The sequence below is a fragment of the Poecilia reticulata genome, chromosome 16 (genome assembly GCF_904066995.2).
Source record: "Poecilia reticulata chromosome 16, P_reticulata-male-v2, whole genome shotgun sequence".
NCBI lineage: Eukaryota > Metazoa > Chordata > Actinopteri > Cyprinodontiformes > Poeciliidae > Poecilia > Poecilia reticulata.
In genome coordinates, this window is record NC_088845.1 from 15460900 (window position 1) to 15488464 (window position 27565).

The 27565-nt window shown below is 37.3% G+C and overlaps 2 protein-coding genes across 4 annotated transcripts in view; both read right to left on the reverse strand.

The window, feature by feature from the left end:
* Positions 1 to 16117, reverse strand: part of rprd2b (regulation of nuclear pre-mRNA domain containing 2b) — a 39348-nt gene extending 23231 nt beyond the window's left edge. For both annotated transcript variants that reach the window (XR_535837.3, XM_008432737.3), the window contains exons 1-9: positions 15573 to 16117; positions 6339 to 6468; positions 6019 to 6200; positions 5469 to 5557; positions 5231 to 5357; positions 2833 to 3008; positions 1816 to 2101; positions 1328 to 1579; positions 54 to 221 (exon numbers count right to left, since the gene is read on the reverse strand). Coding sequence is in view for 1 of the 2 variants with exons in the window: in XM_008432737.3 (XP_008430959.2) it covers positions 54 to 221; positions 1328 to 1579; positions 1816 to 2101; positions 2833 to 3008; positions 5231 to 5357; positions 5469 to 5557; positions 6019 to 6200; positions 6339 to 6468; positions 15573 to 15879 (1717 nt within the window). In the remaining variant the exon portion in view is untranslated. The remainder of the gene's footprint in view (positions 1 to 53; positions 222 to 1327; positions 1580 to 1815; positions 2102 to 2832; positions 3009 to 5230; positions 5358 to 5468; positions 5558 to 6018; positions 6201 to 6338; positions 6469 to 15572) is intronic.
* A 203-nt stretch (positions 16118 to 16320) lies between these two features.
* prpf3 (PRP3 pre-mRNA processing factor 3 homolog (yeast)) lies at positions 16321 to 24212 on the reverse strand. Of its 2 annotated transcripts, none has more exons than XM_008432741.2 (17): positions 24041 to 24212; positions 23498 to 23651; positions 22528 to 22658; positions 22225 to 22389; positions 22057 to 22134; positions 21682 to 21917; positions 21462 to 21580; positions 20155 to 20342; positions 19766 to 19932; positions 19549 to 19631; positions 19228 to 19371; positions 19042 to 19141; positions 18831 to 18944; positions 18638 to 18756; positions 17416 to 17493; positions 17267 to 17322; positions 16321 to 17143 (listed from the first exon to the last, which is right to left on the reverse strand). In XM_008432741.2, exons 2-17 carry the CDS (start codon positions 23640 to 23642, stop codon positions 16994 to 16996), a joined length of 2073 nt encoding a protein of 690 aa, XP_008430963.1. In that variant the 5' UTR covers positions 23643 to 23651; positions 24041 to 24212; the 3' UTR covers positions 16321 to 16993. The 2 variants fall into 2 exon arrangements, with proteins under 2 accessions (XP_008430963.1, XP_008430962.1); XM_008432740.2 differs by having other exon boundaries at positions 22225 to 22392.
* Positions 24213 to 27565: the final 3353 nt, after the last annotated feature.

Consider the following 27565-nt stretch of genomic DNA (forward strand, 5'->3'; position numbering starts at 1 on the left):
CATAAACTGTGCAGTAATATTCATGACCAATTAAAGAGAGAAGTGTGTGCAACCTGGTGTATTGGTTTTAGACAGAGCGTTTAGTATCCCTTCAGGGGTGATGTCAACACGTGACAGGATGCTGGCCAAAGCAGGACTTGGAGGCGTTCCTTTGGAGGCCGCTGACTGGGCGGTGGGGGTGGTGGGGGTCCCAGGAGACGGCCGAGGAGACTGAGTAGGTGCTGGAAGAACGGCAAGGACAGGAGAAAAATCAAAACCACAGTAAATATAAACCAAAGCGGGCAGTTTCCATTTATTTAATGGTCCGAGGGCTCATACATTTTTTCCCCCAGTTAAATTCAAGCACTTTTCAAGATAAATTTTCAAACTTTCCAGGGACAGTTTCAATTCAGGACAATATGATATAATTTTCTGTTATTAATGCATAGTGCAGCCAGACACTTGTCTTCAGACAGAAGAAAAAGAAAACACCAGGAACAAATCTGGTTCATTTGTTTTGTAAAATGTGATCAGCTGACATTGATTAAATAATGTCTAATCACATCTGGTATCCTTCAGAGAAGGATAGTAGAGAAGGCAGAAGGCTTCAGAGAAGCAACACGTTTTCAAACAAGAGGGAGTAGTTAGTAAAAATTATTTACTCTCCATATGAATGACTGTGTATATACATAAAACATTTATTTTTCAGAAATGCTGAAAATACTACCATCACAGATTTGTCTCCAAATTAGAAATCCTGTAAACTGGATGAACATGAGAATTAAAACATTCACCGTTTCTGATTGTTGATGTCCTGGTGAACTGCCGGCCAAGAAAGGTAAAATGTGATTATTCGCTATTTATGATAAAACTAAGAGCTGCCACTGCTTTAGTCTGTAAATCATAAGTTTTTCCTTTAACACACAACAGCAAAAAAAGCTTTAGACTTTCGCTTTAAAGCATAAATGTCGATAATCTTGTAAGTCCTGAATTATTTGCAGGATTAAAATAATCAGATAATCATTTCAAATCTAATAAAGTGGCCAGTGAGTGTGCATCTACAACTCTACTAGGATTTTTGTTGTGCATTTTTAGCTAAAAATAGCTAACTATTAGATTTTAACACATGATGGAGTTATAAGGAAGATGGTGAGAAGTGTTCTTGTAACCGGCCTGCAGCTCTGCATGTCCAGGCAGTCAGTTTGTAAGCTTAGCTAATTAAAAGCAGGAAAACCATCACTCCTAAAAACCTGCAAATTAAAAAAATATATGAAGAACATTTCTCAGTTATCAACCGTTAATTTTGTTTTTCTCCAATCATAAAGACCATGACCAACTCCAAACCCACCTGTGTTCTTCATGGCAGACGTGAGCGAGCTGAGAATGGAGCTGATCTTCCCCAGGTCCACCTTGGCCAGGTTCACTCCCAGGGGCGTGGTCTGCGTTGTTATAGCTTTAGCAGAGGTCGGAGTCACTGGGGTTGCTGTGGTAACAACAGATGGGCTGGGCTTGGGTGGTTTTGTTGGCGTGCTTTGAGGTTTTGACGCCGCGTCCGACTTCGTCTTGGAAACGGCCGCGGATGGCTGGTCTAACTTACCATCTGGGAGAGCAAAATAAAAATTAATTAAAATGTCCCAACTTAATACAATGCTGCAGCGTAGAGGAGCTTTATGCTTTGAAAAATTATTTATTTATTTATTTTTTTCAGGCTTTGTTTTCAACAACTTCTTCTATTTACTTATTGAGCTGAATCTTTTAAAAAAACTTGAGTTCTTGACTTCTGCATGGTAATTTGAGAGTTGTTTAATTGAGAATCGTGCACCTACGACAACTCACCCTGCGCAGCACCAGCGCATGCCTCCTCATCAGACATGTCCATGTCTTCCATGTCTCTGTTGTCGTTTTGGAGCTCTCCTTCGTCCATGGCCTTGCCATCCAGCTCCGGATCCACCTTGGCCCTGGCCGTCTCCATTTCCAGAAAAGGTGAGTCGGAGCCAGTGGGTGAAGGAGCATCTTCAGAGGGAGACGGGATGGGCGAGTCCTCAGGGCCGGAGAGAGACGCCTTGAGAGAATCCAGTTTCTTTTTGAGGCCGTTTACTCGGTTGGCAAAGGCATTGTACGCCTGAAGAGAAGTGGGGGATTCAACAAATAAATGGACAATAAATTAATAACAATATATATTGTGAGAGACACATGATCAATACCAATAGATAAAACATCTGATAGAATATTCAATATTTAAGATATTGAATATTAAACCTCTCATGGCCAGCTAAGCAAGGTGAGTAACATCAACCAACTCACTCACTCGCTCTCTGGTTACCTAGCAACAGCTATTTGAGTAACCTGTGGTTACCTAGCAACAACTTAAGTAACTTGCGCAGCAGCAGTTTAAAGTCTTGCCATTGTGCTTCATAACCGCTTAAAAATAAACAATGGAGTGAGGTGAAAACTGGATGGAGCAGAAAAGGTCTTGCTGCCAGTTTGCAGTATTTAAGATATTTAGCAAAAAAACTAATAATTATCAAAATCAACTGATATGAAATGCTTACACCATGATACGTTTGTCAGGCAAATTCTTCAATCCAAATTATATTAAACTTAATTTTGCTTCTCTAACTCTGTGTTAAAGCCGTTTAAGCTAATCATTCATGAACAAAGAGTCGCTTAAACATGTAGAATATTATGGAAACATTTTCTAATCTTGTTAAAAATACTTTTTTTCTTGTCTGAATGCAGTTGTCATACTTTCCAAAAGGTTAGCATGTAAATGTATCTGTCAAAATTCTAAAAAGAGCTTAAAAATACAAATACAAGCATCTTTATCATATTTTAAACACAAAACACACTTACATTTGCCACAATCTTGACCTCCTTGTATTGCATCTCATAGAAGATGTCTGCATTTCCCAATGCTTCCAGCAGGGGAGGTCCAGTTTTCAGCTCTTTCTCCAGGAAGCTGACAAACTCCTGCAGCTTCAGACTGCCATCTTCAAAGTCCTTAGCAAAATTGTTTCCTCCTGCTTTGTCTAAAGAGAGAGAAATTGGTAAAACAGAATAAAGTTATTTGAATTTTAAAAAATCTCAAATGCAATGAATTGGTGTATTTTTGTTAAGATTGAACTGCTGAAGAGGAATTAAGTGTTTTACAAATGAAAGGATGAAAAAAATATTGTTTTTTTTTTTTTTTGCACTAATGCAAAACTGAGTTTATGGCAAATTTCCTACAAAAACAGTCAGAAACTCTGGATTTAAGTTTAAGTCACCTCCCACCTTTGGGTGGCAGTATTTCTTTCTTACGCTACACCGCTACCCCAGCCTTGCCTGATGTCAAGTTACAGTCTAGGACCAATAGGGTGAGATACAAAAACTCAAATTTACCGTCACACATAATAAGCTCAAAAGACTGAGCAAAGTAGTATATCCCTCTGTTCTCCATGAAAGTGTATGGGGGTAATTATCGCAAAAATATAGCAAAGTTTCCTACAAATATTCCTTAAGTAGCACCACAAAATTAAATAAAGTAAAATAAATAAATAAATCCAAAATCCTGGAGGGACTGATAACCTATAATCAGAATAATTTTTTTGACAATCCTGTGCTCACAGACAAGGAATCTCCTCATTGATCCCTCTTTGCTCTCAATGAAAATGTGTTAAATATAAACATAGAAGAGGAGACATAAAAATATTTGTGAATGTGTGTATATGCAGTGTTTTTACAAAGGAGGAGGACATCGTTTAACAGGAACCTCCAGGTTTATCCATTTGAACGTTTTTCTGGTCAGGATGTTGGTACAATGGTTTCTTATTCTCAGGAAGTCGCCAACAGAAACGTTAAGAAGATAAACTAGAACTGTGCATTTTGTGCTTGGATGCATCTGTAGGTCTGTTTATTGTTTTGAATAAATAAAATTAATTTAAAAAGGCACATGAGCATCTCACAGATATTCTTAGCTGTAAATGTAAATGCCCAACTCGGAGCGAGTTCATTTCTCTGTGAAACTGATGAAAATCTGTTTTCATCAGCATTATTACTTATGATTAGTATATTATGATAAGTATATCCATAATTATTCATCCACTTGCTCTCATAGCAAAGCTTCATCATGTTCACAGGTAATGACAAATAATCATGTAGGTTTTCTACATGAAGGTGCACACTTGAAAAAACAACAACTTGTGTTTATTATGAGAGCACAAGATAACAGAACCACTTCTCTTTTTGCCAGTTTATCTGAATGTGTGTTTAGGTTCCTCTCCATTTCACTCACCGCACATCCATGAAGTGCAAACAGCTTCCAAAACGACAGCCTCGATCACACAGTGCATACGTTTTATACAACAGAAGACATGGTTCAAAAATACAATGACAGGTTAGGAAAACTTGGTGATCTAACCTCTCGCTCTGCCCCAGATAGTTTTGTTTTAGTCATTATTCAGACAGTTATTAGCATATGGAAGTATTGACATTATCAATCAAGATAGTTGCTGGCGTAGGAGGCCTGGTTTTCTAAAAAATGTGTACGGTTTGTGCTCCTCCTCTGAGTGTTATCAAACTCTAAGGTCATACGCCGAGAGTTGGCTGCAGTCTCACGGCTTCGTCCTCATCCCTCCGGCGAAGGCCATTCTTTCCACCCAAAAGTTCTCACTGGAGTACTTTTTCATTTTTCTATGATATTGTGTCCAATGTTTCCCACACTCGGGCCACCAGGCTTAGCATCGTTTATTTTAGTTTTTTTTTTTAAATCATTGCTTTTTTTTAAGACTTTGTAGTTGGTGTTTAGGGTTTAATCTTCCAGTCTTCCAATAACCCTCAACTATCAAGTGATATTTTCAAATATCTTGTCAATTTTAAACATTTTTGTTTTAAATTGGTGGCCTGGTGGCAGTCATCCAACCACCAGGAGGTTTTCTGAGGGAAACCCTGAGTGTCAAGCTTATGGTGTCTCATTATTTCCTTCTCATGTCTTCCATTATACAAAAATGATAGAGAGTGGCATACCGTCTGCTCTGCAAGATTTTACCTTACAGTTTTTGTTGAGTCACAAAACAAACCTAATTTCATATCTGTCTGGAATATATTTGACAGTTAAATACAATGAAATCAATCCTACTGATAAACTTTTAAATCATCTTCACATGTTGTTAATAAACTAATGTCTTCAAAGTTTTATGATGTCAACTTTCCAGGCTGAGGATGACACTAGAAAAAGGAGGTTTGTGTTTTTAGGGAAATTATCAGACTCGACCTTTCAGCCTTTTGAAGGCCTCGGTGCTGAGGACATCCACCCTGAGCGTCTCCAGCTGCTTCTCTCTGACCTGCTCTTCAGCAGCAGCTTGCTTGTGTCTCGACAGCTGCTCGATAAGGGAGTGGGGCTTGAAAAGAGCACGAGAGAGAGCAAAGATGAAAGGAGACAAGAGTTAATTTTGTTTTAGGCAAATTTTAGCAGCGCCATTTCAAAAGAGCAACAATGAAAGGAGGCTTACTGTAAACTCTGCAACAATCTTGGACTTCAGCGCAGCTTTATTGGGTGGAGTTTTAGTGCTGACGGCTTTGGTGGTGGTGCTGGTGGGAGCTGAAGAACAGAGACAACGTTAATGGAAAAAAATGCAACCATTTTAATTAACAGTGGTGCTGGAGCATTTGTGAACCTCTATGTTTATTTTTCTGCATAAATGTGATTCAGAGGCGACGGCAAGAAAAAAAAATTAAAAGACAAAACCTTTTCTGAGTAAAATGATCCAATTTATCCTCAACACCCCTTTGCAATAAATACTAACTCAAGTCTTTGTAAACTTTATATCTCATATCACTGGGGTTACGGATCACCAGCGTTAGAATAGCTAAAATCCACAAATACTTGGGATCTTCGCTAAAAACGCTAATCACTGTCCATTTTAATATTCTAAGCCCCAAATATACCCTTAATATGCATGTATACATTAATATTTGCAGCTAAAACCATCTTTTCACTACTGTAGAAGCCAAAAAACTACTGGATTTGATCGACATTAAAGATTTAAAATAAAAGCTGACCATTATTTGATGGAGTCTCCTTTTCTTTCTGCTTTTCTTTCTCTTTTTCCTTCTGCTTTTCTCGCTCTTTTTCCTTCTTGTGCAGGCTGGCTTTGAACTGTGCAATCACTTCCTCGGGATACACATTCCTCTCCTCCCAAATGGAAAAGATCCTTTCGACCGATTTGCGGACTTTTCCATCTCTAACAGAGAAAAACACACACATTGTCTCGGTAAACATCAGGGTTGATGCACTTTTTTTGGTCACAGATCAAACTACTAAAACAATACGCAGGTTTAGCTGTGACAAAGCGCCGAGTAAACACAATGAAGCTACTCACTTGATGAGGAGGGCAGCATTGGGAAGTACATCGGAGAACGCCGAACGAAACACAATGGCGTTCTTTCTTTTGCAGTTTTGGATTACATCATTGGCAAGGTAGAAAAGATTCAAGCGATGATTGTGGTCGGCTACAACAGAAATGAATAGAGAGGTTGAAAGAGAGAAGGACAAAAAATAGCTGCAGTTTTATCCAGCTATGTTTTATATTTATTATTTTTTAATTTTGTTTAGCTCTATGATGCATCCTCATCCATGGAACTACACAACTAATTGCTCATTTTCCCAGTCTGGTGTATTTTTCAGCTGCCTCTTCAACTCCCTTGGAAAAAAAGAGATTTTTAATCTCAGTGGGGTTTTATCCTGGTAAAATAAAGGTTAAATAACTAAAAATAAAAGAGAATCGCTATTTAGAAGCAAAGCATTCTTGGAATTCATGGTTTACCCCAGTTTTCAATGAACACACATGCATAGTTTAGAAAATATCCAAGACTGAAAAGAATTACAAAAATATAGGGAGGTAACATCGTCATCTTTAATGTAACAAATTTATTTGCTTTTAAACTACATTAAATCAATTCCAGATGCACAGTAAAATATTTGGTTGCTGCTTTTGTGACAAAAATTGCAGGAAATATATGTTTCAACATAAATACACATACAGTTCAGACAAGAAAACTCTGTTGGTTATTCAGCAACGCAGCGCACACATTTTAACAAATTATTTTACCCAACACCTCACACATTTTTTGCACGATTCACCCAACGTCCTTGCCATGCAGGTGCATGATGTGCTGTTTTTCGAGGTGGCCAAGTTTACCATGTCTAGTGGATTTATGCTTTTTTTTCTTTATCTTGTCTCTCTTTTTTTAAAACTGCTAAGTAAATTAATCCAACACCAAATAAAAATATCCAGTAACCCACCAAAGACTTATACTCATAACAATGCCCATTCATCTTCTAATTGGCAGAGATGGTGGACATCTTTGATCTCAACTCCTCAGATCACAGGTTACGTTCGCAAATTATTTATTTATTTTTGCATGGCTCTTCTTACTACTAATCAAAGGAAGTCGACAGTATTGTAACAAAATTATAAGACAAAGAAAGCTAAGGATTAAGGTATTGGATGCTTGCTTCAGACGTTTTCTACGTCTGGTTTCTTCTGGTGCAGAATTATGATGCATGCCTCACGTCACACACGAGACTTGACCATTCTGACTGCAGATGCTTTACAAACTATCGGACATGCATCAGGTTTTAGGGGGGAAAACTTCAGAATTGACTGCCATGATAAAATTGATTATGGAAAAACAAACACAATTTGAATGTGTCACATTTGTCTGGTGTGTGAGCAAAGCCAAACATGAACAAGACAAAGTGACAGAAAATCCAAGGATCCCCAGTGAGAACATGATAATTTCACAAGCGAGGGTTTGCAGAGTCAAAGTAGACTCCAGTCCCTGAACATCGTTTGATTTCAAGTAAAAAAAAACAAATCCATTTAAATCCACGGCTACACTGAAACACATGAACAATATTCTAAGACTCAGAGTCATGTTTATCTTGAAATTATGAAAATCCATCAATTTAAATTCTATACACACTGGAATTTAAGTGCTTTGAATAAGAAATTTATTACTTTTGGGATTTTGACATGTATTAGATGTACATGAGTTCTCTCCATGAATGTGATGTTTGTGAATAAATAATTAAAGGGGTCCGATTCCTCCGTGAATTTATCAGATTTACATAAAGCTGCACAAACAATCAACCGTCAATATCCATTTGTGCAACATGCTCCAATTGTAAAAGAGTGCAGGAATGCAATACCTGGAAACGAGTTGTACTTTAATGGCATGCGTATAATTACTGCAAGGAAATAAGACTTTTAGCCTGTTAAATGTACTTCCAATGGAAGAAAAAGAAAATATGGAACAACTGTAATCAATGGCAGCACAAAAATATTCAGCAACAGAGCAGCAATAACTTGTTTTGCTGATATTATGCAGCCCTAGCTGCTGTTGTGAAGATTTGCATCATTTAATGTTAAACTTTCAAACCGTGGACAGGTTAAACTTTTTCTAAAAGCTTAATCAAGGGGATTAAGTTAATTAATGCAGTCATGTGTACAGCAAAGATACTTCAACATCAAATTAGGATGTGCACCACAAGACCACATAATCTTAAATAATGCTCCATATCTTTCATGTGCACGTCCAGGTATAAAAACTGTAGTGACAAGCAAACTGAAAAGACTAGAGGTGTGCCGATCGATCGGTCACCGATCATAATCGGCCGATTTTCGTGAAAAAGTGCATGATCGGTGATCATTGGCTCTTGTTGCCGATACCGATCACCTGCATCTCATTTTGCAGCCTGCCTGTGCAGCTGGTCTCCTCTTTCCTTCACACTGCGCAAACGCGCAGCAACAAATCCTAAGCGATGTGGAACTATAACGCACTGAGTGAATGGGGAAGTTTGCGTGTTGCGGCGGAAAATTGAAGCACGTCAAAATGCATCAACACAACGAAGCTAATACGACATAAAAACAATGCCATACTTGACGGAGTTTGGCTACATCGAGGCTCAATGCAGTAAAAAAGACATATGGAGGATCAGATAGCAGGTAAAGCAGCGCACAGCTACAAACACTCACCCGGATTAGCATGACGGTCAGAAAGCTAAACAAATAACCTGCAAAATTATTTAAGTCTTCGAGCTGCGATGTAAGACGCTGGTTCTGCTCTCGCTGTTGAACCGCTGCTATGCGCTACAGGTAGTAATATTTGACAGACGGAGCGCCGCTTCTGCTCCACCTGGTAGTGACTCTCACACCAAACCTCTGCTTAAAGCTGTAGCATCTAACCTAAAAAAATACATTTTACATACGTATTCAAACTTTCGCTGTCCTAACATGAGACAGATAATCTCTGAAAAAATAATTGATCTCCTCCCTGCTCTGCATAATTACTCCGCTCAGTCAGAAACAGCCACTCAGAACTAGCAGTAATCAGCTAGCCGCCATGCTATCAGGAAGTTTTCATTCAGTAACTCTGGATTGTTTATTGTAATGGGACCTATATTTGTCTTTGAATGTTAAGTTTTATACTTGAATTTTTTTGGCAATGTTGAGAGGTTTTATTTTGGCTCTTTGCATTATTTAGCCTCTTCAGAGCCTTCATGTGTTATCAGTCTGTTAAAGATAGTATTACCAATAGCAGTACAATTTGCACAATGCCTGTTTCGTTTAGTTTTCTTCTTGGAAAAAGTTATTAAAAATAGGTTTTTGTCTAAATTAAGGTGAATTCATGGTTCCTTTTTCCACATAATGTAACCAGTAGTGTTTATGATAAAAAAAATTTTAAAAAATTATTATGTGATCGGTATCGGTGATCGGCCCTCATGGGTGATCGGTATTGGCAGAAAAAAACCTGATCTGCACCTCTCTAGAAAAGACCCAAAGAATCCAATGCAGCCGAATGACGCTGAAGCAGAAAAGCTCTTTTACTGTTGTGTTAAAGACGCCAAGACTGAATTTTATGCTCTACAACACAAAAAACGGGTCAAACCTCAACCACATCATTCTGCAGCCAACAAAATTTACTGAAAAGTATTTTACTGAAAAGTAAATTTTGAAAAGTATGGTCATATATTGTATGTATAAATGCATGTATATACATCATGCAATTTATGAAACCTTTAAGCGTTAGAACTGCTTTAAGTTTAAATAAATGTCAACACTGGAATATGGACTGAATTAATCAGCACCAATTACTGTTGATTACCTATTATACTTATTATACTTATTAATCTGTAAATTTTTTGTGAAAACAAACATGATCCTTAGCCATTTTTAAAACAGTTTAACAGTTTAAAACTTAAACAATTTTTATCAGCCACTTTAAATGGCAACGTTTATAAAATTCTTACCATTAGGGCTGAAACAATCAGTAAATTGTGACGAATCAATTATTGAAATAATTGTCAACTAATTTAGTAATTAACTGCAGGATATGATTTGCTGAAAGAACACAGTCAGAGCGTAAAAAAACAAAATAGTCCAGCTTGTGATTACATCTAATGAAGCAGGTTGAAGCATCATCATGATTAATTATCAGATATTAAGACAAATATTTAAAGATTGGCAAATTTTTTAGATCCATAATTGAGACCCGTGTTTAAGAATAAAGTTCCTGTGTTGCCTCATTGTACTGATAATGTCGACTCGTACACCTGGCTGAAAACACTTTGTTACAAAACCACTGAAGAAGTCAAGTCTCCTCTGTACTCAAATCAGGTATTATGCAGCACTTTGACCTTCCACAGAAAAAAGTAGTTGCTGTAAAGACACAATCTGAAGAACAGAAAACACTGCAACCACAAAACAATTAACCACCAAGGATCCTAAAACAAATTAACATAACGAAATTGTTTTATTTTTAACGTTTCATCCCCTCTGGTTCAAAATACTCAAAACTGATTAAAAATAAACCTGATAATTTCACATGAACAGATTCTTCAAAAACATAAAAATAAATTAATTAAACTTTTAGTTTCTATGCTTTTTGGGATCTTAGAATTTGAGAATATTTCATGTCAATATATACACTCCAGTCAACTTTGAATATTGTCGCAGATTCTGAAAAATAAAATTTGTTTAAGCTTTAATCTGTTTATGTGAACAAAAATTAAGTTTGTTTTACAAATTTTGCTAAAATCATGTCTGATTTCCCTTTATCCCAGTATCACACCACACTCCTACTCCTGATTTTTTCATTGAAGATTACTGTAAATATGCCCGGATGGTCTTTCAAAGGCCCCCACTTTAATCAAGCTTTTAGAAAATGTGCCTAAAAAACATTACAATGCCAATATTTTCAAGCAAAACATTTAAGAAATGAGGAAAATTGAGGTTTCCGCCACACAAACTGCCAATATTTAGTATCAAAATGTATCATCTTTACTTAAGATTCAAAAACTCAACCTGTTGTAAACTTGGATCAACTAATATCAAGAGTCAGACTCAATACAATGATCCTACAAGTTCACAAAGATACAGTTAATATAAATAACCTTTTCATATTTATATTAGGGCTGTATAATAATATCGATTTTTGCGCTATATATATATATCGATATTTTCTTTCCTAGAAAAAAATTGATATTCATCCTCAAGTATCGTAACATCCAACACTCACTGCTTGCTTCGCCGGGAGAGTGATTCGGTCATCAGGCTTAGAGTGATTCCTTCAGATGTTAAGTGTCAAGGTTAAAAAGGTATCAAACTATTCAGAACAGGGTACTTGGTGCATTTTATTTACTTTACAAATGCATGTAAGCTACAGTTTGTACTGTTTCAATTAAAAGAAACATGTTTTCTCACCACTTCTTTGATTCATTTTGTCCAGCTGTCGACTTTTAAGTCTGTGTCCATGTCCAACCAGAGCCAGGTAGTGTGTAGTTGGTGCTTTTAATCAGTTTTCAGTTAAATTAATTCAATTCAACTCTATAACAGCCACAAAATGTCACCAAAATCACTCTGTCCCTCTAAAATCTTTCAGAAAATCGCAAAGGTGTATTGAATTGTATCGTTTGCTAAATATCGCAATATGCATCGTATCGTGAGCAGAATATTGCGTACCGTATCATGAGATTATTGTATCACTACTGCCCTAATTAACATAATAAACATTTTTATCTGGGAAACTCCAGTCAGTCTTACAGAAAATATTAATATTTTGATGGTCATCTATTGTTATGCTTTTATCTGAATACTTGTGAACTTTTACCTGAGCTAAAACCCAACTCCAGCTGTCCTGGAGATGTTTTCTGCAGACTGTTTCTGCAGTTTATGGTTCTCTGTCCTCGGTATAAAAACGACATTTTGACTCTCTCAGAAATTTTACTCTCACCTAAACAGAGCTTGGATTCATTTTTCTCCTCCACAACTCCAAAATACCACGACAAAATCTTAAATACAACACTTCCATCCCTTGTTTTTACAAGCTTAAATTAAGCATAGTTAACACCACATATTTAAAAAATTACATTTTATTAACAATTTATTTAAAAATATACTGCTTAATATTTTAATATTTAACTGGTTATCTTCCCCAGAAAATTTTAAACAATTCATGTTTCTACTCAGATTCTTAGCCTTTACCATTTCCATCTAAAGCCGAGTTTACAATAAAATGCACAAATATTTAACATATTCAAAATAAAATGGAAAACTTCCAACAAAGGAGCAAAAGCACAGCAACTTCAAGCAAGATCACAAAGTTTTATAGTCACTAGTTCTAACTAATCAGATAGTTATTCAGTTCTGGATTTCTTCTAAACATTTTTGCCTCAAAATATTATCTACTGTGATATGGTTTTAAGAATATGATGAAATAAACATTTTCCGTTTTAAAAGCCTTAGTCAATGTTTTAGCCATCTTTATAGTCGCACTGTATTATTTAACTTCTCTTTTTAGCTTTGATTAAATCATTTTTGTGAATTTTATATTTGTTGCATTTTAGTTTACAAAGCATTTTGTGCAGCACGAGTTGCAGTAATAAGCCTGACATTTACTGTTCTTTGACAGACTGCATTTCTAAATTTAGGAGTTCGTTTCCATAAAAGACCTGGAAGACTGGCCTCAAAAGCATAAATAAATGTTAAAAATAAAGACCAAAAGTTGCTTTACCACCTGAAGACAGACTGCATGTTCAACACAAACAACAATCAAGGATACTTAAGAGAAAATATAAATATAAATCAAATGACATTGCCACCAACCTCTAGCTTTTGGACTAAATACAAGACTATTTCTGAGGGAATTAAAATCAACAGGCTTCAACAACTTGGGTTTTTCTGTCCCACATTTATTTTAGAAGCAACCTAAAGACTTAAGCTCAGTAATGATAAAGAAAAAGATCTGCAAAACCCAATACACTTGATTTGGCTTTTACTAACATCAGTACCACTAAGATTAAAACTCATATTCAAGAGTTTACAATTTATTACCAGCAAAAAAAATTTTCATCCAGCATGAAATAAACCAATTTCTTCAGTTTTACAGAATGACTCCCAACATCTAAAAAGAACACTGGCACCAAAATAATAAAACGTGGGAACCCAGTGTTATATACACACACGTCTTAAAAAAATAAAAAATAAAAAAGACAGGAAAACACATTCTGGACAGAACTGGGTCTGCGTCAGAGTGAGATTACAGCAGCAAAATTGTCTGGTGTTAAATATCACAAAAATTCCTACATTTTGTTCCAGGTAATTCAGAGAACAAAACCATGTAATCAATAAATATTATTGTTAAATCCCACTTTAACTCAGTCTCTGTTTTACTGAGCATAAACAAGAAATTTGACTTTGGTTTTCAAGCACTCGGCCTCTGAACACAAAGTAGAGATATAAAACTAGAGAAAATAAAATAATAAAGTAACAACATGCACATGTATTTGCAGCCATTTTGGATTTAGATTGTAGAAGTACAAAAAAAAGAGAGATTGCTGCAGCTCTGCAAATATATTTTGCTTCATAGTAGTCAACTCCTAAAGTTAAGTCAGATCAAACTTCTACTTATTTAGGTGAGAACGACCAAAATGATTTCTATCTGCTGAATGCCACAAAATAAAAGTCAAAGTCAGAGTTTTACATATTGAGAAAACAGAAAGAAAAGAAAGTGTTACAAAAATAGGTTACACAATATATCATCGCAATCAGTGCGATATTTGTATCGCAAAGGACAGTTTGGAGCAAAATATTTGTAAGCTAAAATGTTCCAACAAATGTTTTGAACTTGTAAATGTTATGCTGATGTAATATTTAACAAGTTACAGAGTCTCACTGTAGCAGATGCTCACACCAAACACAAATAACAGAAGAAAACGCTGTCAGAGTGCAAGAAGTACAGATAAGAAGAAAATAGACAAGCATCACACCACCTCATATAGCAATGTCAACATTTTCTGATACTGTGAAAAACCCTAGTGCATCTTTTTCTTTTTGCACATGTAAACTTCTGATTTCAGATTTAAATGCATATTTATGCACTTAAACATAAATGAGTTACATTATTCTAAAACCACGAACACCAAATTTTGCTGAAAAATTATTACTTCAGATCAGCTGGAGTGTTTTTTTTTTTTTTTAAATGAGGCACCAAACCTCAGTTTGTTGAATTTTCTTGGCTAGTTTGCTTAGAACATTTGAAGAATCAATAATTTTAAAAAATATGCAAGACGTGTCTCTTGAGGGACCGCTTTATACTTTTTAGTATCTGGAGGAACTCTTAGTGAAGTGAAGCAACAGTGCAGCTGTGCACAGGCAGAGACAGAGCAAACTGTACTTCTTGAAGAAGCTTAGATCCTTCAGTGTTTGCAGCAAAAGGCTGCAGATCTTCTAGAACTCTGCTGTGAAGAAGCTTCAGAGATGGACATAATCTGGCTCAACAACCTGATAAAGACGGCTGGTAAGGTTCTGAAGAACTGAAGATGATTATGCAATGAAGTACTTGCTCATAAAAATCAAGAAAATTATTAACTTTAAACATCTTCATGAGACTGTCTTCAGTCAGAGGCTGCTTCAGATTTGCTGTATTACAGACTGCTACAAGACCTTACACAGCCATTATTAAGTCATGCATTCATCAAATCAATCGCATTACAAGGCAGACGCACTTGCTCGACTAACGCGCTGTGCAACAGTTAAATATACTCTGCACACTATACCTGTAAACTAAAGAGCTACGATCTTGTCAATGTGCTAAAAACAAGTTCATTCAATTGTGCTCATAAAATAAACATATCATCAAAACACGCCACACGAACAGCTATTAAGGTGCAACCAAAACTGTCTAAAAAGTGACCCAGTTCAAGAAACCAGCTACGAGTGAATCAAGAGCAACACATCCCAACTTAATTTATTTTGCACAACCAGCCCGTGTTTCCCAGAGAGGCCCATCTGTAAACACTGCTATCAGCGACACGTTAGCTTTGCCACCATTAGCAGCTAATTTTAAGTAGGATCACCTGCGAATACTTCTGAAATTAATTGCTCGTTCAAAAGTAAAGAAACTGAGTAAGTAACAACTTTTGCGATACAACATAAAGCACTGCATAAATTAGCCAAATATCTTGGCGAGTTTTGCACACTACATGTAGAAATGCCAAAAATCAAGCTTTTGAATTAGCTTGAGGTATGCTAGCTAGCGGCGCAGCTACTCACATTTCTTGAGCCACTTCATCCAGTAGCGAACAATGAGGCTGTGGTGTTTCTTGTTTTCAATGCACCACGTCGAGAGGCTCTGTATCGACTCCATAGTATTGGAAACTCCTTGAAAGCGGCGGTCCAGTGAGGCTTCCAGAGAACCAGTGGAGCTGCGGGCTCCCTGCCCGCTTGCAGCGCCTGAACCGGCCGCCATCTTCCCCGATCTGTCTGCTGATGTTGGGGGCAGTGGCGGTGCTAGACCAAATTTACCAGAGGGGCAGAGGGAAGGTGGGGGCTGTGTTTTTTCCATGGGCGCTCCATCCATCCATCCATTTTCTTTACACCCTTGTCCCTTAGTGGGGTCGGGAGGGTTGCTGGTGCCTATCTCCAGCTAACGTTTCATGGGCGCTCAAAATAACAAAATAATAAAAAGCTGTATTTTTTGTGTGTAATATATTAAGTGAAGCACAGAGCTTAGGAGTCAATTGCTTTTCCAAGGGCTACAGGTTGCAGACCACTGATAAAAACTGGTACCATCTCAAAACATTCTACAAAACATTGTAGAATTTGCAACACCTTACTTTTTAATGCTGTACATAAGAAATTAATTTATCATCTCATCAGGACTAGAACTGCCCATAGTTGGGGGATGAAGCAAATTGGGGTAGAGGAGAAAACTTTAAAATGGGACTAGTAAATGCAAAGTTAGCATAGAGAGTTCTAGTTAGAAAACAATGTTTAATAATAATAATAATAATAAAACAAATAAGTGTTTGTATTTTGTTTATTTAAGGCAGGGACTGCACTGTTAGAGATAAGTGTAGCTACAACAGAGCCAAAAATGCATTCTTCAAACAAAACTTGCATAAATGCATTTAGACACCTGCCTTTCAGTGAAAAGTTTGTGAACCTTATGTGGTAAAGATATTTATCTAGTGTATTTTTTGAGAGTTAGCACAAAATTGTGCAAATTGTTTCTAATGGAGGGGGGGCGTCACTCAAATGTTTCCAATCAAACCGATTTTTACAGTGGGCATCTTGATTTCATCACAAAATTATCAGTCGTGATAAACGGATCTCACCACATTATGCCTGTGGAGAGTTATTACACCAAACTGCGCAATCTGTCTACAAAAACTACAATTTAGACAGAAAAGCCTAAGTCATCAAAGAAATCAACACTGATGCAGATCTATACACACACACACTTCTCTATACACATCTGGATCTGCTCCATTCTCTCTCTCTTAAAAAAAAAAACAACAAAAGTAACCACACTCGCACAGGTTTGTTGTTGCTCCTTTTCGATATTCAAGTCTCTTAATAAAGCCGATGTCTGTCCAGGCGCCAGCAGAGGGGGGGCGGCTGGCTGTGAGGGATCCGCAGGCTTATTGATGGTTGGAGTCACTGACGGAATCAAAGCGCTCCGCAGGTTTGCTTCAGTCGTCAGAGCCTTCCAACACACTCTGGCTCAGCGCTAAGTCCCAGTAGTGTTCTGTGCCGTGTTTCTTGAAGTGCTCTCGGGCCATGTTCTCAGTGGGGCACTGCTTGAACTTCATCTCACCGAAACTCCGCTCCTTAGCCGTTCCCTGTGGAGCCAGGAGAAACAGATACTTTCACGAGACCAACAAAAAATAATAATAATAATAAAAAATAAAACAATAAAGAAGCAATGTAATTGAACGTGAGGATGCTAGATGTAGAACACTGACCTCCCAAATCAGCCAACATTTGTTGTTTCTTCTTGTATCGTCATCGCCATCTGGATCTAATAAATAAAGGGCCGGGTGGAAAGAGTTAAATATTAAAATAAGGTATCACAGGTAGAACTTAAAAAAAACAAGCCTAAAACTAGTCTTACCGTCTCTTTTGCTGTTGTGTTCCTCCCATTTGATTCTGTGCATCATCAGTTTCTTAAACTTTTTCTGGGCTTTGGGGCCTAAAATGGAAAGAAAAAAAAAACATTTTAAGTGCAACATCAAAATCTAATAGTTTAAAGGCCAACAGATTATTTACACAATTATACAAGAAAATCATTGGATGGTTTACAAAGTAACGGAATAAGTTCAAACAGAAAGCAGAGTTTATGCTGTACTCTCGTTGTTTGGGTAAATCTAACTGTATTTAACTGTAAACATAAAAAAATATTTCCAGAAGGTAAAATGTTAAAACCACAAAATTCTAAATATTCACATTTTATGTGAAAGTTCAGCTTGAACATAAAAATATACAATGTTTTCAACATTTCTTACAAATAACTATTTAAAAATGTTAAATACTTTTTTTTTCATCCTGCCCCACTGTGTCAGTACTTCCTATGGAACCATTTACTCCAATTATAACTACAAATCTAGATGTGCAATCTCTCCTAGCTTTGCAGATCTAGAGACTGCCCATTCTGTGCAAAACGGCTAAAATTAAAATCTTTTTACAATAGAAAATGTTGGGCACACAGTATTTACCTTTAAAAAAATAATGCTTTTTTTTTGCTTTCTATTGGATGAGCCACATCCAACCAGAGACTATTACTCAAAAGAAAACTTTGCTGCTCCGACATCCGCTTTTAATTAATTTATTACACTTGGCTAAATACGGCAAGTTTTTTCAAAGAAAGAATTTTGTAATTTGGTGAGAAATTACAACATTTTGTTCCATTTTCATCCAATTGAAAATGGAAGACGTTTGCTAAATTTCTTATAAAAATATATTCATAATTATTAGGGTCAATTTTATAAAATAAAAAAAGGAAATGTCTCAACTTGATTTTAAAAGAATATATTTTACATATATGGCTAAAAATAAATACAAAAATGTCGTGAATTTAAACTAGTTACCCGTGAAACAAAAAAATAAATACAAATATTTTATGCATGTTGAAATAAATAAGAGTTGGGCAAAGAGCCAGCAACTAATATGTCAATTTCGTCAATGTCAATCTTCCTGATCCCCAAGCAGAATCAACCCATTTTGGCCAACCACATTGACATAAACCATTAAAATAAAACTTTAAATGCACTAGTTTTATAAATTTTATAAAAGCCCACCAACCCTTACTAGCATTTTGATTCTGTATCATTTCTTACCTCCCTCCACCACAACTATATTAACGTCTCTGTGCAGAACCACTGTGCCCGTCAGGTATAGCTGGTTTGCATTGGCCTCCACCTTAAATTTCTTTGCCGGATTTTGCAAGTTACGGATCCTAAATGAGAAAAATGCAATAATTATAAGAAGTATTCCCGTATATCTCGAGCGACTCATGTCCTGTTTGCTTACCTGTATACTGTAACGTGAACGCCATTAGTTAGATCTTCTTTTAACTTCTTCACCTTCTTTTCTTTTCTCTGCTCTGCTGTCAGCTTGCGAGCTGCATTGGCCTCCTCATGAGCTCTATAATTAGACGACAAATTAAAACTTGATTTATAAGAAAGTCCTTCAGTTTTAAATGTCAAAGAAATGCCAGGATATTAATAACGGTGCTACAAACTTTTGTCTCTTGGCCATCTGCGCTCTCACATGGGCTTCTACTTTTGTAGGATCCTGAACGGCCTCCGTCCCCAACACTCTCATCAGGTTGGAGATGCGTACTAAATCAAGAGAAACAAACATTAGTGACGATATTCTGCTTGGTCCAGCCCAGCAACTATTTCTGACCATATTTGTGTTTGTGTACCTTTTGGTTCTGGTGGAGGCATCAGTCCCAGACGGACCTTTTCCTGCACTTCTTTCTGTGCTTCCCTCCGTGTTTGTCTTCTCAGTTTCTTCTGCTCTCTCTTTGTTAGGTACACACCTAAAGTTACTGGCTTGTCTGTGTCAACTAGAAGAAAAACATAAATAAAATGTAAAAACTACTAATGATGGAACTGAACTGAATTATGTCCAATGAGAAGAGGAGTGTCGACTGAAACCTGATCTTATATTACTTGAAACAGTTGAATGGAGAGCTATTGTAGGGTATCAAGAAATTATCAAATACATTTAACCCACAGCTTACCTGGAGGACTAATTTGGGCAGGATGTTCTACTAGGTTTGTCACACAAAAAAGATCAATCTCTTCAAATTTTGATTCCGGATTTCTTTTCAACAGAGAAAGAAAAAGAAAGCATGATAAAGGTCAGTCACTTTTAAACATTATTATTTTTTCTGCAAATGTCATACAGAATTATTAAATAACTGAGCTTTAGCCAAACAGCCTTATTCATTTCCTTACATGGGCAAGTGGGTGCTTAATATATACGAGTCCCACCACTCAATATTAGGCACATCTCCTTCTCCAATCTCTTTCTTCGGAGCAATCAGTGCCAATTTGGTGGAAGCTTGGATTCCTGTTTTCTTTGCAGCCTGGGCGATCTCATTCTGCAGCCTCTCCAGCTGGGCCTGAGTGGGTTAGACAATCACACACACACACACACACACACACACACACACACACACACACACACACACACACACACACACACACACACACACACACACACACACACACACACACACACACACACACACACACACACACACACACACAAAAGAACAGCGAGCATGAAAACTGCCAAACCTTCAAACAGAAAATGCATCTACATTTGAAGAGCTTTCTTCTACCTTGGTTCTAACTCTCTGAGCAATCTTCTCAAAGCGACCCGGTTCGTGGAATTTGAAGCCCTTGCGAGTCCGCTGGGCTGGAGTTATGAGAACCCGCTGGTCAAAGTAGGACGTGGACTCTATGTCGTCCCCAGGCTTCTCCTTCAGCTGCTGGCGAAACTGCTCCCTCTTTACAGCTCGTATGTTGGCTGCACACAAAAAAATAAGTAAACCAGATTAATTAGCGTTATGAGTGGAAGATGAATAAATATATCAGAAAAAAAAATCTCCCCTGGACAGAAGAATTTTATTTCACTTCAGAGTTACCAGTGTGAACTTAAGAGAACAAAAATGAGCTTCAACCTATTTAGTTCACATAGTGCAAATGGCTCAAGCGGTTTAATTCAGATTTTTAATGTATATTTTCTTACTTTGATATTTGTATTTCTGGTTACTTCCATTATGTAGAACAAAGATTACATATATGGAAATGTTTTTAAATAATTTATCAATATTTAATTTCTTTATGCAACAGTGGCGTGTAAACTTTTGAGAGCTGCTGTATTTCAGACAATATTCAAAATATGGACAGTAAAATTATGTTGCTGCTTAATGGATTTTTATACTTCCAAATATTTACCATCTTGATTCCATTACAACAAAAATTTTAGGAAACAAACTAAATAAAGACTGCATATGTTTTCCTTCAATTAGAGTTAAATGTTGTTTTCTTAGAGAAAGACATTTTTAAGTAGAATTATATTTTTTAATGTTGATATTTTTGACATCTAGCAGTGTTAATGGTACATAAAAAAAGTATTTTCAGTTCCCTTTAGCAAAGACCAACACAAAGTGGCCACTATGGAACCAAATGGAGTTTCGGACTGAGTTTTTCGCTATTAATGAAAGACAAAAATAAAACCACTTGAACACAGTCAATGTTGTTTATAATTTTTTTAAATAAGTCTGTGCAGACGTTCGAGAATTAGGAAAAAAAGGTTTACATGATCTTGTTTTTTTTTTATGTTAGGAACTCCAGGGAATGACACATAAACTTTCTGCATTTGTTCAGGTATGTGCAGCGCAGTACATTTGGTACATGTCTGTACCAAACCAACAAAACTAATCAGTATGAAAACAGGTACTGTTGCACCCTAATCACACCTGTACTTACAGATAAAATTACACAGCAGCTCTTCCTTGGCTATGTTGACTAACAAATATCTACAGTGTCTCCCAGCAGAGAGTAATCCAAAAATATATAATCCATTTGAATTTTAAATATTTTTGGTTTTAAAGTTGAAGACAACCTGAAAGAAATGTGATACCTTTGAGTGTGGGCATACGATGTGTGAGTTCAATCTCTTTTCCTGTAGCGTCAACAGTTCTGCCCTTGTCATCCAGGATCAGAGGCGTTGGTTTGTTCACTTCTTTAATATCAACTTTCCTGTAATTTCACACGTATAAAAATACATTTTTAGCTGTAACCACGTTAACCCCAGATTTTTTTGTGTAAAAAAAATACAATTTTTCCAAGTTGTTACTAACGGTGGTGCGATTCCCATGGCGTGCAGATTAGCAAGAGCGACTAAGTTTGGAGGCCCCGTGTTCACAAAAGTGTTGAGGATACCAGGCTTCTGAGCTAACTGGGACTGGATCCGGGCCTGAAGCTCGGCTGCTTTGCGGGCTTTCTCTATTGCATCATTCATAAAGCTGGCAGCCTGAGAGGGGGCAATAGACGAGGCCCCACCAGTAGCAGCACCAAGAAGCCGTGATCCATCACCCTGTGATTGTGAGAAAAGACAACAAGTGATGTCAGAAAATGGGCCAATAGTTCAGTGTGATGAATGGCTGGGTATGTTAAAAATGTCAAATGTTTATGTGTTTTTGGTTTAGTCTCTGAGGGTTTCAATAAATGATTACTGTTGCAGGCGACGTAAAGCTCAGCTGTTTCTTCCTTTCTTCTATCTGCTTAGTGGCTGCTTCCATCATCTGCTTGATCTGTTTGAGAAGCCGAAGGTAGGACAGTTCTTAAAACTTGACTAACTAAAGACATACAGTACATGTGAGATGCACAATAATTTATTTTACCTGCATTTTGGTGAGCATGCCCGGGCTTTCGGATGGAGGTCCGGGTATCACCTCAGGCTCCTCCACCTCCTGAAAGCGTGGGACTCGCTTCCTCTTGACTGTTGTCCCATCTCCTGCATCTGGAGCAACTTGCACTGCTCCTGTGTCTGCCTCCTCTCCAAAAACCTCCTTAGTCCAAACAGCCAAATCACAAGCAAACACAATTTTTTTTCAGTTGTACTTTGTCACTAAGTGATACTGTATAGATTTAACGCAGTCTGTTTAAATCCTCGTGATAAGGTCAGAGCAGTGGTCTCTTGTTACCTTAAGTTCTCTCTTGCGGTGTTTTTCACTCGATCCTTTGCTGCCACGGCTGTTGCGGCTTTCCTCGAGAGCTTCAAACAGACGTTCTACAAAACCTCCTGCAGAATCATCGAGGATCGGACGCAGCTGGTCTGAGGGCAAACGAGTGTTTAAATAATTAACACACATTTAAGGGCCATTTAATAGTCACAGTAACATGTTATCGCAAACACTGTAATTATTTGAACCTACTGCTCTTATTTATGTCATGTTTAGGTTTGAGTGATAGCTTGACCTAAAGCTATACGTCAAGCTACAGTATGTAACTTTTAAATATTTTTTTACACATTTGTTAAAACTGCCACCGTGTCCGATGCCACCGACAGATAAAAAAAAAAAAAATCAAGCACTCCCACCGCCTCCCTGAGCTACTATCTGAAGAAATACAGCGCTCCCTGTAAAAAACAACCAGTCAGAGACAGGAGGAATGTCTTAGTGCTGTCAATCAAACTTGTGTATGCTGCCAGTTTATCTGCTGCCACTGGTGGCTATGCTAACTACCCTTAGCATTCATGTCAGTTTTTGTTGTGGTGAACCAACAAAAACTGACATGAATTTTTGTTGTCAATTAAAGTGCTGATTGACAGCACTAAGACCCTCCTCCTGGCTCTGATTGGTTGTTTCTAACAAAGCAGTGTATTTGTTCAGGTGACAGCAGACCCATAGGGAGAAGGCAGAGGGGGATTATCCGTCTCTTACCGTATTGTTACAACATAGTTACAGTTTTAATATGTAATAATGTTTTTTTTAATAAAAGTTACACAGTGCTGTTTTAAATATCCCGCAAATAGCAAAAAAAAAAAAAAAAAAACAACTGGAAAGAAAGGGAGAAGAAATCGCACAATTAAAAAAAAAAAAAAAACAGTGAGTATAACTGCACCAAAACATGACGGAGGAGCCCAGTGATAAACACCCACTGTATGTTAGTTACCTGTAGTCTTCTTCTTATCCAGCCCCTTGCCAACGCAGTGTAAAGCTGCGGTGACCACAGTGGGCTCTGAGAAGCCCAGCACCTTCTTCACGGTGCGCTCCACCCAGGGTCTCAGCTCCTCCACCTCCCGCTTTGGCAGAGACATCCTCCAATACTGCAAGACATAACAATTCGGAAATGTTTCAAAGCTGCCTTCAGCTCAATAGCCAGCTTTTACTTTGTAGCAAGCTTATATTTAATTGATTTTTTTTTTTTCTTAGGATCTGAATGTGCCTAACAGGACGTTGCATAAGCTCAAGCACTCTTTGAGAGTCGCACAAGTGTTACCTAAAAACAACACATATGTTGAGCAAAGTCTACGTCTTTCAGTTTCTTATTAAATATTATGGTTCAATACGTGGCTAGCTTTGCTAACACGGAGTAACAAAATAGCTAAGATCAATCACATCCAAAACTCCCCGGTAATATGCTAAGAAGCGTTAGCTCACTGCTGTATATGGGCCACCAACATAGATGTACTTTGCCTTAATAAAGCTTTCAAACCTCTTGAATTTGAAGATCAATCCCTGAGTACACGTTAGCTGTACAATTCCGGCAAAGACGAGCAGGTTTTAGACGCTGAAAAAAGCTCAAATCTTCAAGTTTTCCTCCAAAACTTTCTGTTTAGCCGCGCCGTTCACGCGACGTTTCTGTTAGAGGACCCGGAACAGGAAATTCAAACTTCTTCTTCTTTGATGTTTTGTGGCGGTTGGGAAACAATGAAATTGGTGCATTACCGCCACCGACTGGTATGGAGTGTGGAGCAGATTGTCACTGAAGGAGATTGATTATTTTCTAAGATAACGAAATATTATTTGATAATCTTTACTTTTCGAGTTATTTCTAATTAAACTAAATCTAGTTTTAGTTCAACTCAAGTTAAATTTTATTTTGAATCAATGTTTGTCTTTCTTCATCATAATTTTGACAATGTAATATAACATGTTGTACATCCAAACTTGTGCTTCCGTGCTACTTTCTACAATATCTTGGTTGCACCGCTTGTCCACTGTACGAGAAACTGTCGACTTGTTGTTAAGCGTGCAGTTTGCAAAAAATTTAAAAAGAGACACATATCGTACAAATGCCCAGTTGCGCATTTATAAAGGTAAACATTGTTATTTATCTTTTAAAATACAATTTTAACATGCAAAAAATCATTAAAAGTATGCAGAGAAATTAAATTGGAGTATAATTTTCTCCTATTATTTTATTTATTTATTTATGCATTAATTAAAGACTAAAACATCAAATGAAAAATAATTTTATCAGGTTTAACCAGAGCTTTGGTTAAACCTGATTGTACAAGTATTGGTCAAAGTTCGTCCTCTCTGTCTCTGCCTTGTCTCATTGGTATATTTTGAGTGAGCTCAAATGTTAGGTGAAAGAAATTAAACATTTATTTAATGACACTGACGGTTTTTCTGCTTTCAGAGGTTTTTTTGTTGTTGTTGCTGTGCGTTCTATTTGATGAGTTAGATTGAGTTTTATTAGCTAAAACTAGACATTTCCATAGTTGCAAGTGCAGTTAGTCTCAGGTTAAATACTGCCTGACTGGTGCACCCAGCAAACTGGTTTGAAAAACATGGGATTATCATGTGATCTCCCTTCACTGAGAACCCACCCCTTCCTTTTGGCTTTCTTTGCGTGATGTGGGTCAGCTCTCTGCACTTGTAGTAGCGTGAGTATGAATCAGTGGTGGTAAGCCTGAGGCTACACCCATCTACCCCCTCCTCCTACAACGGACCGTGTGGCAGTCCGGACAAAACTGCACAGAGACACAAACCATATTCAAGTTTGGCCTTGTTTTAGTTGTTGAGATGACAAATGTCTGTTTACACTGTAAAACTCCATGATCCTTACACACTTCTCTAAATGCTCCTTCATTGGGGCAACACCCTCCCGAGTTCACCGCATACCTGCTTACCTGCCTCGCCCATGCATCCACAAATAAACAACCAGACTATAGCATATTCTAAATTTAGCTATGCTTCCATATGGATCACACTTATCTACACAAGATCTCAGTTTTAACAGTGATTATCAGACCAGACACCAAGAAATGACACCAACACCATATAGCACAAATCTTGGGAGGATTACAAAACAAATCTGGAAGCACTGTCTTAAAAGGCAGTGGGGTCTCCATTAATTGGAAATGCGAGAAGCTTGGAACAATTAGGGCCATCCTTAAAATCTGGTTGCTTGTTAAAACTGAGTAGTTATGGGAGAAGGGTCTTGGTAAGAGAAGGGAACAAGAATCTGTTGATCGCAATAACTTGGAGGAGCCTTTTCTTTAGAGGCTGAAAAGGGTAACAAAAAAAGAAAACCTTTCAGAAAATCATAATCTTTCAGTAGCTGTTTGTCTACCTATTTACCTTCAACCTATTAAAACAACCACATACTTTGCAAAGCAATATTGTGATCAGTTGTAATCAAATGATTAGTGAGTCAGTAAATACGGCAAACCGACTCCCTCACCGCCACCCGTGATCCACCTGAGCCGTTCTGTGGCTCATCACATGTGCTGAACCCCCTTAAGCCCCTGACTCTCCTGCCAACTCTATTATGTAATGACCCCTCAGCACATAATATGACAATACCACAGATATTTCTGTGCAACAGGAAAACAAAAACACACAGGCTCCTTTCCAAACTGGCAAGCACAGCGCGACAACTGAACTGCAGCATCATGCAGTTCATGTGATGGGGACGGCGTAAATACATCCCGCTGGATAACACGGCAGTGATTTTCACATTTTTTGTGGTTCATTAATTATGAGACGATAAATGATTTTTATTGTAATTATCTGTTAAGCTTCCTCCCCTGTGAATAATTTTCTTTAATGCACATTAAAGAGCAGAGGTTCTTTATAATTATGGCAACTAAAAGACTTACAATAAAAAAAATACACCTCACCAAGTGTTACAGTTGTTGCTCTTCACAAACTAATTACAGTAAAAAGAAAATGGAACAAATTTCACAAAAAGAGACATCTACTACATGCAGGCAGACGGAGGCTTTCTGAAAAAGGACAGAAAACTGAACAAAGTGAAATATTTTAGAAGCTGATTCAATGTTTCAGTGTCACCAGAAGTGCACTGCTCTCTCAGGAGTTTGAGAAAGGGTTTTTGCAGACTGATATTCTGAGTTCTAACTCCTCGCAAAAGATTTGACGGAAAATGATAGGGAGAAGACAAAGGAAAGATTTAAAGTTTCCAAGCCAGCTGGCCACATCCCTTTTCCTCAAAGGGGAATAAAATGTTTACTGTCAGGGATCAGATGAGCTAATAGTTTTTTTCAGAACCAACTTCAATTTCTGCTCTGGTGTTCCCTCACTTCTGTCGGCCTCAAGCTCAAACTGCGGTTCTTTCTCAGTCAGTAAATACTCGGTAGGCTGCTTTTATGGGACGGTTTTATTAGAACAGTTCTGTTTGTTAGATTGCTTTGGTGACTGCTCACTTGAATCATTTCGGAACAATCCTGGATGCAAATGTAAACAAAACACTTAAAGAAAGTCAGTCAGTGCTTTGGAGGCGTGGAGAAAAAAAAGGACATAAACCTTACAGGGTCTTCTTCTGAAAATTTGGCAAACGTGGCAAAGAATATGTTGCGCAAAACAAACTTTTTATCACAGCTAATTTGGGTTTGGAAAACCTTTATTTTTATCTACGGCTTCCAGAGAAGGAACCATTTCAAAGTGCTGATCAGCCGATCACATGCAAAGTTTGGGAAACGTGTGGCCACGCAAATGAAAAAATGTAACATCCTCCAATATAATTCTCCTACTCTTCAAGTCAAATAATTTTAGCGAGTTTTAGTCTTTGAATCTAAATGTGTGAGTTTGTGAAAGATAAACTTACAGTTGTGTTAACTTTTTATTATTTTTGTCAGACCTCCAAGAGTTGAATAAGCCAGAGTTTTTAGGTTAGCACTTAAAAAACTGAAAGAAGAAAAAGACACGAGTGGGAACTACTTCCCAGCATGCTTAGCGGCATGTTTTTGTATCCCATGTTGCACCGTGAGTG

What these genes read in the sequence shown, in the direction of transcription:
- prpf3 (XM_008432740.2), bottom strand. Translation starts at nt 23,642, where the DNA reads ATGTCTCTGCCAAAGCGGGAGGTGGAGGAGCTGAGACCCTGGGTGGAG. An exon ending in ACCGCAAGAGAGAACTTAAG is followed by an intron (nt 22,393 to 22,527) that starts GTAACAAGAGAC and finishes GTTTGGACTAAG; the next exon opens with GAGGTTTTTGGAGAGGAGGC. An exon ending in CAGATGGCCAAGAGACAAAA is followed by an intron (nt 18,945 to 19,041) that starts GTTTGTAGCACC and finishes GTCTAATTATAG; the next exon opens with AGCTCATGAGGAGGCCAATG.